The sequence below is a fragment of the Thermobia domestica genome, chromosome 18 (assembly GCF_964235325.1).
Source record: "Thermobia domestica chromosome 18, izTheDome1.hap1.1, whole genome shotgun sequence".
NCBI lineage: Eukaryota > Metazoa > Arthropoda > Insecta > Zygentoma > Lepismatidae > Thermobia > Thermobia domestica.
Window position 1 is genome coordinate 128,439,069 of NC_137471.1, and position 16,141 is coordinate 128,455,209.

Genomic DNA, 16,141 nt, shown 5'->3' on the forward strand with positions numbered 1-16,141 from the left:
CACCTTTAATTTTTAAAATAAATCAAACCCGTTTGGAAGTGTAGCACCATCATGTGTGAATACATTGACCTGACTTTTTAACACTATGTACTAGATAATTTTATAGTTCTCTCTTGTATTTAAAATCTACAGTCGCTGAAATATTTACTTAATGTGACTGAGAGTCAGTGTGTTTGTCAAAAGTCACCACAAACATTCAGGCACTTGTCCAATTATGATGCTGTTTAAATTCCTCCACACAGAATTCGGGAAGGTGGTCTTTGAACCACTGTTGTACGGTGGCCTTCATTTCATCATATGTGAAATGTCATCTCATCAAAACCTGTCACCTTAGTGGCTTCTTCAGCAGACCGAAGATGTGAAGGTCCCAACGTGACAGGCCAATGATATAGGAAGGATGACTCAACATTTTTCACTTGAATCGTTGGAACAAGTCCTGTACTACTGTCTATACGAAACTTACATGAAACAATTTGAAACATTCTTTGATCTTCTGAGGTTAAGTAATGATGATTTTTGTTTTCTTGAAGAATAGAAGTGTAACAATAATCATTAAATACTGTTATAAACTCAATACAATATAAACTTCATGCAGAAATCTTCCTACTACAGTGATACCTTTGAATAACGGGCATTGATAGGACGTAATTATTTGTCTGTAAATGAAAGTTGACAGTTACAGAGAAGACATGTTCCAATTGTTGGGGGAGTAAAGCAGGAATTCGTTTTGTAAACAAATAGAAGTATCATTGAAGAGATGTGTTTATGTGGGGTTGCAAGGGAAGATACAAGTACCAAGGGAAACAGAAGTAGTGACTTTTTCAGGGAAGAAAAGAAATTTCGTGTAGAATTCTTGGTCTTATAATTGGTTCTCCACCATAGAAAGTGTTGAAGCAGTAACGCCAGGAAGCAATTTAGTTTGGATAGATGTACAGGAAAATGAAGAATGTTGTGTGTGGTGGTTCACCAATTTATTGAGATTGAATTTGAAAGATGTTTTGTAGAGAAGAGAATTTCTGTTTCCTTAGCGTGACCACGTTTTATTTTTAAATTGAAGGGAGCATTTTTTGTGCTGAATATGTATAAACTGAGAACAATGAGCTTACTAAAGCATTAGGGGAAAATAAGACTGCTGAGGCTCCTGTCCTATTATAATACAAACAGTTTTAACGGGATTAAAAAAAAAAAAATCTGTCCGTGTTATGGAGGTGTCCGTTATTGTGAGGTTTCACTGTATTAGATTCTACAAAACGACTTGTTGAGAATTAGCAAAAGCTTACTATTGAATTTTGAGTAACTACAATTACTACATAAATTATATACACATATATATACAAATCATCCTTTGGTCTAATGGATGTAATTTTAGTTCGTGAGGAACTGGAATATTCTGAGGCAAAAAGATAGGTAATAAAGATCTATTTAATCTTAACATAATACTTAACCCTTCTGCAAAATGACAACCTAAAGGATTGAAAAAGATGAAATATTTCTCAAAAGTCGCCGAGTTGAGAGTCCGTCAAATTACCCGAAATCATAACTGCAGACAATTAATACAGAAAATCCGAGACACAGACGTCAAAGAGAAATATCGAAGACTTACAAATACATAATACAGATAAGGACATTAAAGCGAATTGATAAAACGAAAGATATATTATGTTTAGAAATGCTTATCTTTTTACCTCAATTCCTCTTTAGAGGAAGCACTCTCGCTCTTCGTCGCACCAAGGAATGCAGCAGCAGCAGGGACAAAAATAAAACTTGAAGCAGCGGCCACACTGAGATTCATGGCGAAGATGAAGTAAGTTGGGAGGAAGATCCCTGGTTCCATACTCTCTTTCCCACCTTCTTCTTCTTTCCTCTCGTTGATCTAAAATGAACAAAAATATAAAAATAATGAGGATTTGAATTATTATATTTTATACAATTTAAATAGCATTATTTCTAATTTCAGTTTTTGTACTTGGGTTCATCTGGGAACTATTAGTACTCATGGGGACTAATGATATTTAGAGGGAGGTTACACGTTGAATACAGTATTATATAAGGCTTTTTGCGTGCAAAATGGAGCTACTGTCTCAAGTCTCTGGGTATATAAGTCGCAGCGTGTCCGGCATAAAATCATTTCACAGTTGATAATTGAAGCTAGTAGATGTATAAGTTATGGGATTCTTACAATTAGAAGTAAGTGGATACTTTCAAATATCTAGGATCAGTATTAATAGACGGAAACCATATTCACGAAGAAATTAAATGTCGACTAAAACCAGGGAATTCGTACTTATTCAGTTCAAAATCTATATTTATTTATTATTCAGTTCAAAATCTCTTGTCGTCGCGAATTCTGTCCAGGAATTTGAAACTTAAAATATATAAAATGATAATCATACCTGTTGTGCTGTATGGTTGCGAAACATGGTCGCTTACTCTGAGGGAAGAACGTAGATTGAAAGTATTTGAGAACAAGATCCTAAGAAGAATATTCGGACACAAGAGGAACGGAAAAGGGGAATGGCGGAAACTTCATAACGAGGAAGTACATAATTTATGCGATTTACCAAACATTGTTAGGGTCATCAAATCTAAGAGGGTCAGGTGGACAGGTCATGTAGCCAGGCTGGAAGAAAGCAGGAACGCTTTCAAAGTCTTGACTGGAAGATCAATCGGAAAACGACCATTAGAAAGACTTAGGCGCAGATAGGAGGGCAATATTAAAATGGATCTCGCAGAAATAGGAATATAAAGTAGAAACTGAATTCAGTTGGTTAAGGATAGGAGTCAGTGCAAAGCTTCTGTGAACGCGGCATTGAACCTCCGGGTTCAATAGGCCATAAAGTAAGTTAGTTAGACGTAAGGTACTGCACCGTTAAGATAAGTGAACTTCCCGCAAAACTGCGCTACATTTTACAATTTTATTTCAGTAAAGGCGTAAATATTGCACAGACCTTTTAAGAAATTTGTGCTATTTATGGGCAAGATAAGATAACAATCAATTTCTTTGTGGAAATTTTTATATCCAAGATGCTCCTCACAGTAGGCATCCAATCATACAAAGAATGGGCAAAAGTCGAGTAAGACCGACATATAAGTAGTCATGGCTTCGCTAATGACCTAAACATTTATAATCAAACTACCGTGTTCACTTGCGTAATAGTAGCACTTTTTGTATCATTTTTTAAATGTGAAAATCCAACTGCGACTATTAAAAGAGGAAAACTGCCATTTTCTTATTGCTATGATCAAGACAATTTCGAATTTTGATACGTACAACATTGTGTCAACAAAAAATGGAGGGTGGAAGAAATAGGTTGCTTGATCTCTGTTGACAGATGGGTCACGATGTTACGTGTCAGTAAACACGAAAAGTTCTTTTGCAATTTCGAAGGAAGTCTCGTTCACAAAGAGAAAACTTAAATGAAATATATATAATTTGAACAATATATATATAATTTGAAATAAATAAATAAATATAGACAACTAGACTTGTTTGCCACAAAAAGTTGCAATCTACTGGACTAGGTATGAATTAGTTGCATTTCAGTTCAACGGACAGCATCAGTAATCAGTGCTATAACATGGTTCCACCGTGTAACCAAGTAAACATTTGTATACTGGTACATAAAAGATTAACTCATAAATATTAATGATCATAACTCTTATGGTGATAACAGTAATTTGTACAGATTAAAATATGAAAATAACTTACACCAATTGTCGCAGGGGTCCACTTCAAAGCCCAAACAAGCCGAAAACGGGGCGACAACGCATCTAGCTGCACAACTGATCACACAGAGAAGTCTACTTCGCCAAGATATGGGATATGGATATGGCGGCTCCTGAACTGGGTGTTCCCTCAGATTATCATCATCGACTTCTCGCGGTGACCTCTCGGTCACCTCTTGTCGCTGTTTTCTCGGTCTTGGTTCCTGTCGCCGTTCGTGCTATAATGAAACAATAGAAATTAAATGAGAATAGAGAAGCATTATTTATTATTCTTGAAATTTCATATAGAAAACTATATATAATGATAATTCTAAGCTACTTGCGTTTCGGAAAAAAAAAATCAGTATCAGTGATGTCATTCAGCTAGTTCGCACTGATTCGCCCGAACTGGTTGTTAAAATCACCTCTCCACCTAATAGAGGAGCACTTATGAAAAAGAAAAAATTAGTATTGTTCTTGAGAATCTAATATATTTATTTTCCTTTCCTTTTCAGCTTTCAAAGAGATGATCAACACCACATTAAATAATTTTCAAGTGTTTGTAGATAGTCAAGGTTTTCCTAAAGCAGAAATTCATCAAATCATCAAGGAGGCAAGAAAAATAATTAAAGTTATTGCTGAGAGTTCCGCAAAGCCAGAAGGCATTAGTTTAATAAATAACGTAACTACAGATAAAAGAAACTCCCTCCTTGCTGAAACTCGTATCTCACCTCTGAGAATAACTTCTTGTAGGAAAGCCTTTAGAAGAATGGGATGCAACGCACTGGTAAAAACGTGGTTACACCAAGGGTATTATACACGTGCCGATTGTTGGGTTAAAAAGAAAGCAACATCCGAGTATTCTAAACATCGACTTTAATTCTAGGCTTATCTCAACATCGGCGAGTTTTGCAAACTGAATATTAAAATAAGCATTTGCATGACTTCAATCTAATACTGTTATTAGTATCATTGGAATCAATCAATCAATAAATAAATAATAAATCAGTTTACCTCCTTGATCTCCTCCACGAAAACTTCTTTGACCATCGTCTCACGATCCATCTGCGAGGTCCCAGGAGGAGAGGTGGGATGACTTCGTTCCTCAGTTGGTGGTGGAGTGGTCCGTTTTCGTGTTGCTTCCTCCTACGAAATATAAATCAAGTTATTTTAGTTCCAGTCCAAATTTGTTTCATCAATGACTCATCTTACTTGTAACAATACCCCTGTACTTTTATTTTCTACATAATATCTCTAGTTGCATATAAACATCATTAACAGCTGGGAATTCAATAGTATATATATAAAGTGTTTGTGTCCACAATAAGTACAATCTCCTACTTCAAGTGAATTTTGCCACATGTGTAGTATGATTTCTTCCAGCATATTAAAAACAGTCATTTATTATTTGTAAAGAACGACATTATTTCGTTCATTTCCGTGGATCTATCGATTTGTCTTCTCCATCGGAGTAAATCTGTCTTCAACATTGGGGGGAACGGGTAAGACAGTTCATTTTTTAAGCAGATTTGAGGCTTATTCTGGAAGGGGGGAGGGGAGATGAGACTCATATTACGGTAGATGAATTTGATTTCCGAGGTGAACCTGTTGTGTATTATACAGCAAGAAACATCAATTTCATCTCACTTTTCTTTGTAGTAGACACAAATAGTATCACATTTCTCCCCCCCTCCAAAAAAACACATTTCAAATCGGATTATTGGGGGCACATTTCCCCCAGCTCCAAGATTGAGAGGGATTTGTGCCAATGGTCTTATCTTTGGACAATATTTTAGTTAAATAAAAATAAAAATTTAAGAGTTCATGATAATTTAGGGCTATATCTCATTAGGGCTATGTCATAATGAAAAGCTTAATGGAGGGTTATTTTAACATGTTTTAATTCAATAAGTTCTGGTACAGAATAAATTTTTAACTTTATAAATTAATTTTTTTTCCCTCCATTCTCTCAAAAACTACGCATGACCTTTTAAAATCACACATATCATTTTGTTCTATCGATTGGTATATTTCTCATCTGTGAACATTTTTTTCATTAAACGCTAAGAGTATTCTAGAATTGGGTTAAGGTACGTTTCATTAGTGGATTATGCTTTATTTCTGTGACAGGAGGTTAAAACTATAAATATGGATGACAATTTCACATCTTCCTTTTCAGAGAGGTAGCAGCGAAATAAAAAAAAACTGAGTTAAACTATGTCCTAACCAACTATTAAATTAAACTCCGGAATGTGTCTAAATACCAGCTGTCAATACCGAAATTTTCAATGGAAATCTCCATCTTCTTCAGAAGCTTATTTATTTACATAAACACACACTGCTCTTTTCAATCACCCTTTATAGTTTCCATCACATAATTAAAAAAATATATATATATTTCAGCATCACATCTAACATTGGATAGTTTGTAGCAAATATGGTAATTTATAATACATTAAGATTTCTGTTTCAATTAATTATTGGGGTTTCATCTGTGTTGTGAGAATTTTTTCTTTTTATCTGTGTAGTTATGTTTCCTGGTAATATGGTGAAAAATAAAAATAAAATCAATTAGTTCAGAAAAAAGTTTGTATTAACTAATAAAGCTCAGCTGATAATATCACTTTCCCTGATAGCTCGAAATAGTAGATATGATTTGCTTCAAACTTTTCAATCTGCAAAGAATATTTGGGTCGTGATTTTCTTGATGCAACGATCCATTATACGCTGAAGAAGATGGTGACTTGCATTGAATATTTCGGCATTAACGCATAGTTACACGCATTCCTGAATTTAAATTAAGAATTGTGAGCGTCAATTTAGTTTCTTCGGAAGTTCTATCTTAATATCTTCACATAAACAATTTAAACCTTTTGTCACAACTTTTACGCTTAGAGTTAGTACAAAGAGAAAAAATAAACTTATAAATTTCATAATTATAAATAAATAAAAATAAGAAACTTCCTATTGATTAAAAATTAATTTCTATTTTGTTGTCTTACCGTTCCGCTTTGTCTCCGCCGGAAGATTAAGCTTCTTATCCTGTGGAACCTGGAAAGTCTAAGATAAAAAAGTAATTAGAATTCGTGTGAACATAAATACAATTTAGTACACTAACAAATAATAAAATAAATTAGTTTAGTGTAAGTAATTTCAATTAAGTTTTTGAGTCTTATTACATCATTAATATAATTCTCAGGTTTCTAACAAGCTGGGCATGAGAAATACTACGGTCGCTAAAAGTGCATAACCCAAACCATTTTCAGAAGAATATATATGAACAAATAAGACTTTGAAGTATTACCTGGAACGGGGAGGCGGTCGAACAACTGGACCGTACACACGCTTAGTTCTTCTGTCTTCCATGACGGTCGATTCTCCAGTTGTTTCTTCTTCCTCCCTGTGGCTGCCAACTTCCTCCTCGGTGCGTGAGTGCAGTCCATCCTCCATTTGAGATGCAACCTCAGCTACACCTGATTCCACCAAATCTTCTCCAGCTGTAATGGCCTGTGTTGCCCGTCTCTTGAACTGGAGTAAGCGCCACAGGTAACATAGACATTTGAAGAAAATGGTCAGTGGCGATTCTTCAGGAGGAATACCACTGAAATCGTGTTCTGGTAAGTCCACGATGTTCCATGGCATCCCCACCTGAATCGTCTGCCAACTAACCACGTGGGGTGTAGGTACTCCAGGCATTAAGGTACCTGGAGTTGCTATTATCAGCAGGCTTCTAATGCGTTCGGCTGTAGAAACGCTAATAACGGCGAAATATGATATAGGTGTATACCCAAGAATCATTCTCAGCCATGGTACAGACATGGACTGAGGATGTACAGGTAGCACTGAGGTTGACTCAAAAGGAGAAAAAAAGCTCTCAACACTACTCTCTGCTGTTAGATCCTAATTCAAAGAAAGAGAAAACAGAGGTAAGTCACATTAACTGGATAACCATCAATAATATATGTAAACACAATAGAATTCTTTTAAAAAAATCTAGTTGGACCAAAAGATAAATTAGAATACGAGCTATGAGTAATCACTTCAGCTCACGAGCTGTTGCCAGCCTGTGCATCTTCTTCCGATGTGATTTTATCGGAGGCTGAACCTTGTAACTCAAATAACTCTCCGAGTGTCTACACCTGTACTCCCATTTGTAATGGAAACCAGGGCTACGCCTATCGAAGACATACATAGCAAAGCCGGAAAGAAGTGACAACTGAAAAACAAATATTATTAAAGAATTTTTGAAAGAAATGAGAAGTACAGTGGCGTATGTAAGGGAAAGTTCCAGAATGGATGACTCAATCGTTTTTTTCCATCACGTAGTGGACATTCTCTTTACAGGTGATAGTGTTGTCTGCTAGGTTGGTAGTCTGTTAATTGTTTATAGTGGGTAACTCATAAGTGTCTAGAGATTGTATTGTTCGTACCGAAGGCGTGCTGTTCTTTTTCTACTCTCGTTGAAGGGCAATAATAGTGACTATGCTTGGGAAAAGAATTTGTACAAATAAGGATTCTGAGTGAAGAAGGCTACAGTACTCGCCAAATTTCTGCCAGATTGGGTTGGTACAAAAAACAGTTGCCAGAGCAATAAGTAAAAGTAAGTTCCAAACCACTGGAAATTATGGCTCGAAAAAGCCAAAAGGACGTCAAAAGTGCACAACTAAGTGTGTGGATCAGGCCATACTTTTGGCAGGAAAGAAGTCACCCAGAAGATCAGCCAAAGCAATCCTGGCTGGTTTACTAAAAGATAGGAATCTACCTAACCATAGGACAATCCGCAGGAGGTTATTATGTGCCAATTTCAAATCCTATAAGATTGCCAAAAAGTCGAAATTGCCGACCAACAACATTGCCGATCAATTGACATTTTGTAAAAAGTATCAGGGATGAGCTACTGAACAACAGAAAAGAGTTATACTTTTGGCAGAGACCCAAGTATCGCAATTTTATACCTTTTGTAGATACATACGATGACCTTCTAATACAAGGGATTTTCAACGCTACATCATTCCCATTGCAAAGAATGCTGCTAAAATCATGGTCTGAGTGTCATTTCTGCTAAAGAATTGTGGTTCATGTCTGAAAGGATATTAATGAATGGAACTGTCTTTCTCGATATGCTTAACGAGTAGTTACCAGTGTTTATGGAGATCAACCAGTGCACCCACTCCCAACATGATGGAGTTGTTGGGTAATTTTAAAGCGGAAAGTGGCTGAACGTAACCTCAGTTCAGTTTCTCAATTAAGAAAAGCCATAAAACACGTCTGTTACAGAAATTTCACCAGAATACTGTGAAAAATTGTATCTGTCCATGCCTTCTCGTATCTAAGCAGCGTTAAAAAAAAAAAATAAAGGTTTGTACACCAAATATTGAACTCGCTTTCAAGCGTGTATACTTCACTGTGTTTCTATCACTGAAATGTATCCTTTGTATGTGTTTTTAACCTGAAATGTATCTTTATATCAATGTACATCCGTGTTTAAATGAGAATATTCTTGTGTATTCATAAGCATGATACTTATTTGTGGTGAGTCATTCTTCTGGCCAATATATCGTGTTTCAAAACAACAAGTACAACGTTTGAGAGGTGATTCCTAACACAGTTAATAAAGAACATTCATATGGACCTATGGAGAAAGTTGCTTAGTTTCACAGCTAGGACTGCCTCAAAGTGAAAAAGCTACAATGCAACAAGAGAAACCATGGAGTGGTGCTACATATGAGTGTAAAGGAAGCCACATGCCATTCAATAATGAATTATTTCAGTAATGTGCGAGGTGTACGCAAGGGATTCCCTCACAACATAAATTCCAGACATGCTACAAACAGAATTTTTAGATATACTGTGACTTAAAAGGTGCATCTAAGTAGGCAAAAGGTAAGCTTTGACAACAGTAAATACGGAATGCGTAAGCCGGACCCGAAGTATTAGGGAACCCCAGCTCCTCGGTTCCTCGTGTTGGGAATAACGTATGCTAAGGTGAGATGTGCCACAGTATATTTCACGTATTTTTTTTAATACATAAGCGTCAAATGATATATCACCTTCTGAGCGTTGACGGTATTGTTTTGAGCACCCTATATATATGAAAATCACACTTGTCCTGAAAGTATATGAAATAGAGTCCTTGAATCCCCCCCCCCCCGATTATATTCTGCGTATGCCACTGGAAAAATATATTTAACAACTACAGAATATAATAAATAAAATGTTTGAATAAGAATTACATATTCATATTAAATACAGTGAACCCTCGGGTCCCTAATTTAATCCGTTTCGTAAGCTGTTTTTGAATAGTTAATTTGAACCTTTTTCAGTTGGAACAAATAGTTAAGGGAGGAGATAGAACCTATTCTTGGGACGCTGAAGTGATTAAAAACTAAAATTATTTTTTTTTATTGAAATTAATGTAAATATACACCACAATTGATCTATTCTGGCCGCAGAAACATGCTATGTATTTTTTTTTAACTTTTTACCTTTTTAAATATTTTTTGTGATGAAGAATATAAATGAAAATACTCTTAAATTATCCTAAACTAGATATAATGAAAACTAAAATACAAAAAAGTGCAAAGAAATTTTTGAACACCACACAACGACAAATAATGTTTATGACGAATGCTTGAAAGCACTACTGATAGCGTGCATATAAGTGTGTGTTCATAGCCCGAAATATCGTTCGTGAACCGATTTTTGCACGAATAGAGGGATTCGTGAAATGTGGTGCATTGTATTAAATAAACGAAATATTATTAAACAAACAAGTTTCGTGTGAAACTACTGTAGATTCCAAATTATACAAATTTAATTGTTAAACTTGAAGTAGTACCTCTATAACTACTGGTTCCAACAGAGGAATAAGATCAAAGATAAGACCTGTTCCTCCATCCATATCAAAAAGCCATTATTTGCTATCTCTTACTGCTTTTGTTCTATGGAGAGTCCTATTAAAACCGGAAGTACTTGTAAATTTCAACCACTATCGGTTTTCGTAGTGTGTTGTTGGTAGTGATAGTATATTCCCTTGAGACGATGAATCGATTGCAAAAAAAAAAAAAAAAAAAAAAAACTTTGTCGCTATCTATTACTGTTTTGGTTCTATGGCGATCAGCGTTGAAACCGGAAATATTAGACTTTTACCACTTCTGATTTGAACAGAGAATTAACAGAGGTGATGGAACTTATTCTTGTACGCTGAAGCGATTGAAAAAAAAAAAAAAAACTCTTCTCGACGTCTTTTATCGTTTTTGCTTTATTGAAGACAATATTAAAACCGGAAGTATTAGTAATTTCAACCACTTGTGGTTTTAGTAGAGTGTTGTGGGTTGTGACGGTGTTTTCTTAAGACGATGATCGATTACAGAAAACCGCTTGTTGCTGTCTATTACCATTTTTGTTCTATGGCAACCAACGTTGAAACAGGAAATGGTTATCTTCCGGTTTGAACAAAGAGTTAAGGGAGGAGATATAACCTATTCTTGGGACGCTAAAATGATTGAGAAAAGTTGCTTCTTGATATCTCTTACCGTTTTTGTTCTGATATCTCTCGACAGACGGACGGACATAACTGTTGTATAAGACTCCGACATTTATGCACAGCATAGTATGGAAGTCTGATAATTCGTTCATATAAAGCTACATTTATTTTCGTAAATATTAAGATAAAATTACAAAGGTACTAAAGCAGTAGAAACTTTGATGCAGACATACCTCAGAAGCAGTACTCCAGCTACTGCTGCTAGAGTAACGTCTGTCTCCAGTGCTACCTTCCTCACTCTCTTCTGTCAAATCCGGGTTTATATTTTCTTCGGGTTCTTGTGTCAAATTCAGGTCCTCAAAAGAGTAAAAGCTGCTAACTGAACTTGAGGTCTCTTCCTAAAATAACAATAATAATAATAATAATGTAGAAAATTATGTATATATTTAAAATTCTACAGCGTTAACGTCTACTCAAAGTCTATACTTATTTTTTTAAAGTTAATCTGTATTTATTTATTTAAGGTATGCATATAAACTTTTACAAAGACAGCTGCCTCCCTTTAAAATATTACCATAGTATAACAACACTGGAAACACCTTTGTCTAAGCTTTCTGTTCGTGTCTATTAAGCTGGTTTGATGCAGTCTGTATGTATCTGGGTAAGCCTGCGACAAATGTATGTAATGTGAAGTCGTCATACGAAACACACGTATCGAAATAGAGCAATATCCTAACACTAAGCTTTATTACAAATTGGATAAAACTTGGATCGAAACGTTGCAGATACGGATGCAGAAGTGTTGACGGTGATACAAGGTCAGAACTTCATTGAACGTCAAGGAATGAGGCGCACATGGGGAAATATCGTTGAAATTTGATAAACATATAACTCGACAGCAAATGTCTCTGATTTTTTAACGAACAGTAAAAGAGCCAATAAGAAAGAGTAATGTAAGTATTTGGTGGCTACTGCAGTACGGAGACAACACCTTTCTAAAGTACATTGTGGCGGTCGATCAAACCTGACGTTCAAAAGTTTCGTACAACCACTTCACACTATATGCATTTGTCGAACGTTTACTCAAATACAAATTGCATAAAACTGATTTAAACAGGCTCTAATAAAAAGCTTAGACAAAAGTATTTGCACTGTTATCATTTTACGGTTTTTTTTTAGGTTCAATTGAGTTGATTTTGAGTTTAACGTTCCTTCCAGCAGCGAGGCTATATGAGACGGGACCTACTGATTAATGTGGAATCCGAAACACAGAAGCTCCCGCCGGAAATCGAACCCGGGTCTCCCTTGCTTAAGTTAGAGTACTTTATAGGCGCATCTTGTAATATTAAACCTTAGCCGCACCAATCACTTACATCCGTAATAATGTACTTAGAAATTTTAAAAATGCGAGTAAGTAACTTAAAATAAATTTAAATATCTCTGACAATAAAATTTATCATCTAATTACCTGTGTACAAACATCTATAAATTTTATATGATTAATATTTTCACAATTATAAATAAATGAATAAATAAATAAATCTTTAAGGTTTAACAATTTTGTTTTAACAATTTTGTTTTAAGAGAAACTGCCTATGTTCAAATATATCAGAGAAAGAGCTTATCTATATTTGTACACTAACTGTTAAATATTTGAATAGTAATCAAATATTCGGGATCTCAGTGATGGAACGGTTACCTCTCGTGATATGAGACCCAGGTTCGATCACAGATCATGTGAACTTACGGTAGATAACATCGTGTCCATAGTTTCACGTTTCCTATATTTTCATTCCACCAATTCTTACATAATCATTTAGTTTCATTTATCATCCGTCCTTTACCCTAAAGAGCATAATCATTGGGCGTAAAACTAAAATTCATTTCAGTTTTTAAAATGATAACAATAATAATAAACTTCCAGTCTAAATATTGCATAAACAAAAACATGTATTATTTCATTTCATTTATTTTCGTATCAAAATTTACAAGCTACCAAGGCAACAGAAACGTTGTGATAGGCAACAAAATCTCAGAGAAAGAGTATCCAAATTAATGGAGTAGTGAATTAAGTTACGGGTATATATATATATAATACGGATATCAGGGAAATTTTAGCTCTTCAGATTAACAATCGAGTTAAGCAGACGAGTTGAGTTGAGTTGATTTTGAGTTTAACGTCCCTTTCAGCAGCGAGGTTATATGAGACGGAACCTACTGAATCCGAACCACATGAGTTCCCGCCGGAAACCGAACCCGGGTCTCCCACGCCAAAGGCGCGTACGCTAACCATGAAGGAGCTCAAGGAGACAACTTGAATAGTATAGTAAGACTATCCAAGGCTTTGGATTGATTATTTTAACAAAAGACACACTGACCAAAGCTTAAAACACACTTTATTTTAAATTATAATTTGTAACGGTTTCGGATATCTAACATATCCTTCTTCAGGCAATATCGAAAAATTGAATAGTATGTATCATTTATTGAAAATAATAAAAAGTGTATCAAGAAAAATCTATTGACGATTCTAATTGAGGTTTGAATTCTTAATTTATATGATAATTTTGGAGAGACATTTTCAGGAAAGTCATTTGTTACTTCTCCTTTAAGTTATACTTTCGGAAAGACTATACACCTATCATGCAGTAGTACAATATGTAGCATCGCCGTATTTGTTACGATTATGTTGCATAGCTGTTAATACATCGTGCACTTTTTCTTCGTTGCGAATTGATGCTCTACAATTTTCCCATAGTTCTTTATCGATCTAGTCTCCGTAAATTTCTCAATTATCACTCCATGGAGATTAAGAACCTGTGTACCTACAAATCTAATGGAAAACTGGTTTTTTCACTGTCACCATGCTCACGACGTAACATCATTCTGAGCTCACTCGGCAAGACACGGTCTCAATCATTCAAAGGCGATGAGCAATAATGAACAGCAAAGAGATAGAGACATCTCGTCTCAAGGTTACCAACCTGCTCACAATAAAGGATTACCAATCTTTGCAGAAAGCATTACTCGCAGCACACAGAATACAGTCTCTGAACATATAGTTGTATAGTTACTTTTCGAGCATATGTTTATACATGGTTTGTACGATCCATTTATTGTGGAGTCTATCACAATATTTAAATTTACATATGATTACCTACTGCAATAGTCACCACACACACAAAAGAACCATATAAACTAATTTTAAAGAAAGATAAATATAGCACTAACATTTTCGCTTAATACATTTTACCTTATTATTGTCATTAAATCACATATCATACAGTCTTGAACAATCTAAGTGTACTGACCTCAGCATCAGGTGGCACAAGTTCCATTTGCAACTGCAGAATGGATGTCCCAATATCCAACCTGGTCCTGTAGATGGTTTCTCTCAAACGCTCCTCCTCCTCTGTCAATTCGTCCACGAACCTGATGCCTTTGACGATGAAATCGTCAATCTGAAAGAGGAAATAAATAAACAGTGTGTACAAAACTTTTGGTTTATAAATTATAACACATATATATATTCTTTGCGGTGTAGTACTGCCTGGCTCTCAATTGATTGGTATCGGTTTCTATCCGAGTTCAACTTATAGTACTTTGAGACAAGTATTTTCTTCTTTCTTGCCTTCAAAAAACCACTAATTTATTTCCTCTTATCTTTTAGGTCGTATTTATGTCTAACAGTTTCTGACACTATTATAACACTTAGTATTTGTGTTACTGTTAACAGAAATCACACAACAGCAGACACAGTGCATATCAGTTATTCCCAATTACTTCAGAGTTGCGGACCCTTTTTGATTTTTACGGCAATCTACAGACCCTACACCAGTGACGTAACTAAGGGGAGGAACGGGACTTGTGTCCCGGGGGCAGGATTGGGGGGCGCAAAACTGGGTAGATATTTATTTTCACTACAAGGCAAGGAAAGGAGTTTTAGCAATTAAAGATCATAAAAAAATATCTCAGAAACTTAACAGGACAACAACGACTCATCAACCTGAGGATCATATCCATAGAGCATAAGTACCTTCAAAGCTATCTTTTGAGAACATTGTAAAAACCTTTGCAGCCAAGAGAGTCCGCAAAGTTAAATTTTAGTTCCTGCTTTTTGTGTTTTGATTTAACTTACATCGATTTAAGAGACTTGCAAATGTCCGGATATAATACTCGAGACAACAGCTTGACTGTTTGTCATAATTAAATATTTTATTCTAAAGCAACAGACTGTTGATTCATTCTACAGATATACACATTCCGATATGATTCCAGAAACATTGTGATTTTCTTAGACTATTTGCCAGTCAAATACTAATTAGTTTGGTGTTTTATCTTGTACTAAAATTTAAACTCTAGTGGAAGGACGCTCCCCTTGCAGACTCTACTATATGGAAGTGGATTGGGTGTCAACTGACAATATGTTTACCATCTAAGAAAACAGCTCCTGTTGAGGACGGGAAGGCTAATAGTTGAAGATGTCCGCAACCTTAGAAAAGTTTCACATTGTATCGTGGGAAAAACTTTGACAAATCACGTTAGACCCTTCGACAGCTGGATGAAGAGAAGATGGTCTCTCGGATGAGAAGAAGGCTTTTCACACGGTAAGAATATGAAGGGGTTCCTTATCCACTTTGCTTCAGTGACTTCTGTCCGTTTTCGGAACTGAAAGATACTTTGAGACAGATATTTTCAGTCCAGAAGTCTCCTCGAAACTGAATTTTTTCCAGTGTCTGAAACACACCCTAGAGGTAGCGACACACAAAGATTGCAACGACGTCTAGAAGTGAACGGGAATTATCCTTTAAAAACTGACAACAGCATATATATCCTTCTCGAAAATAAAAACTGCAAGAACTATGGGGAAATGGCATGTAATTTTGGTACGCACCTCATATCGTAGAACTTTTATTATATGTACTCTTTTAAAGGAGGATAGACTTATGG

At 35.5% G+C, this 16,141-nt stretch overlaps 1 protein-coding gene across 1 annotated transcript; it reads right to left on the reverse strand.

Moving 5' to 3' along the window:
• Nucleotides 1–1,161: 1,161 nt before the first annotated feature.
• On the reverse strand, nt 1,162–7,570 carry LOC145674893 (uncharacterized). Its single transcript, XM_081745148.1, has 5 exons — nt 7,010–7,570; nt 6,708–6,765; nt 4,720–4,851; nt 3,710–3,944; nt 1,162–1,873 (listed from the first exon to the last, which is right to left on the reverse strand). The coding sequence occupies exons 1-5, from the start codon at nt 7,522–7,524 to the stop codon at nt 1,698–1,700; spliced, it is 1,116 nt and encodes a 371-aa protein (XP_081601274.1). The 5' UTR covers nt 7,525–7,570; the 3' UTR covers nt 1,162–1,697.
• Nucleotides 7,571–16,141: the final 8,571 nt, after the last annotated feature.

Coding starts and splice junctions, on each gene's coding strand:
- LOC145674893 (XM_081745148.1), bottom strand. CDS start 7,524: ATGTCTGTACCATGGCTGAGAATGATTCTTGGGTATACACCTATATCA. Junction 6,766..7,009: donor CGACCGCCTCCCCGTTCCAG/GTAATACTTCAA, acceptor TTTTTATCTTAG/ACTTTCCAGGTTCCACAGGA. Junction 1,874..3,709: donor GGACCCCTGCGACAATTGGT/GTAAGTTATTTT, acceptor TGTTCATTTTAG/ATCAACGAGAGGAAAGAAGA.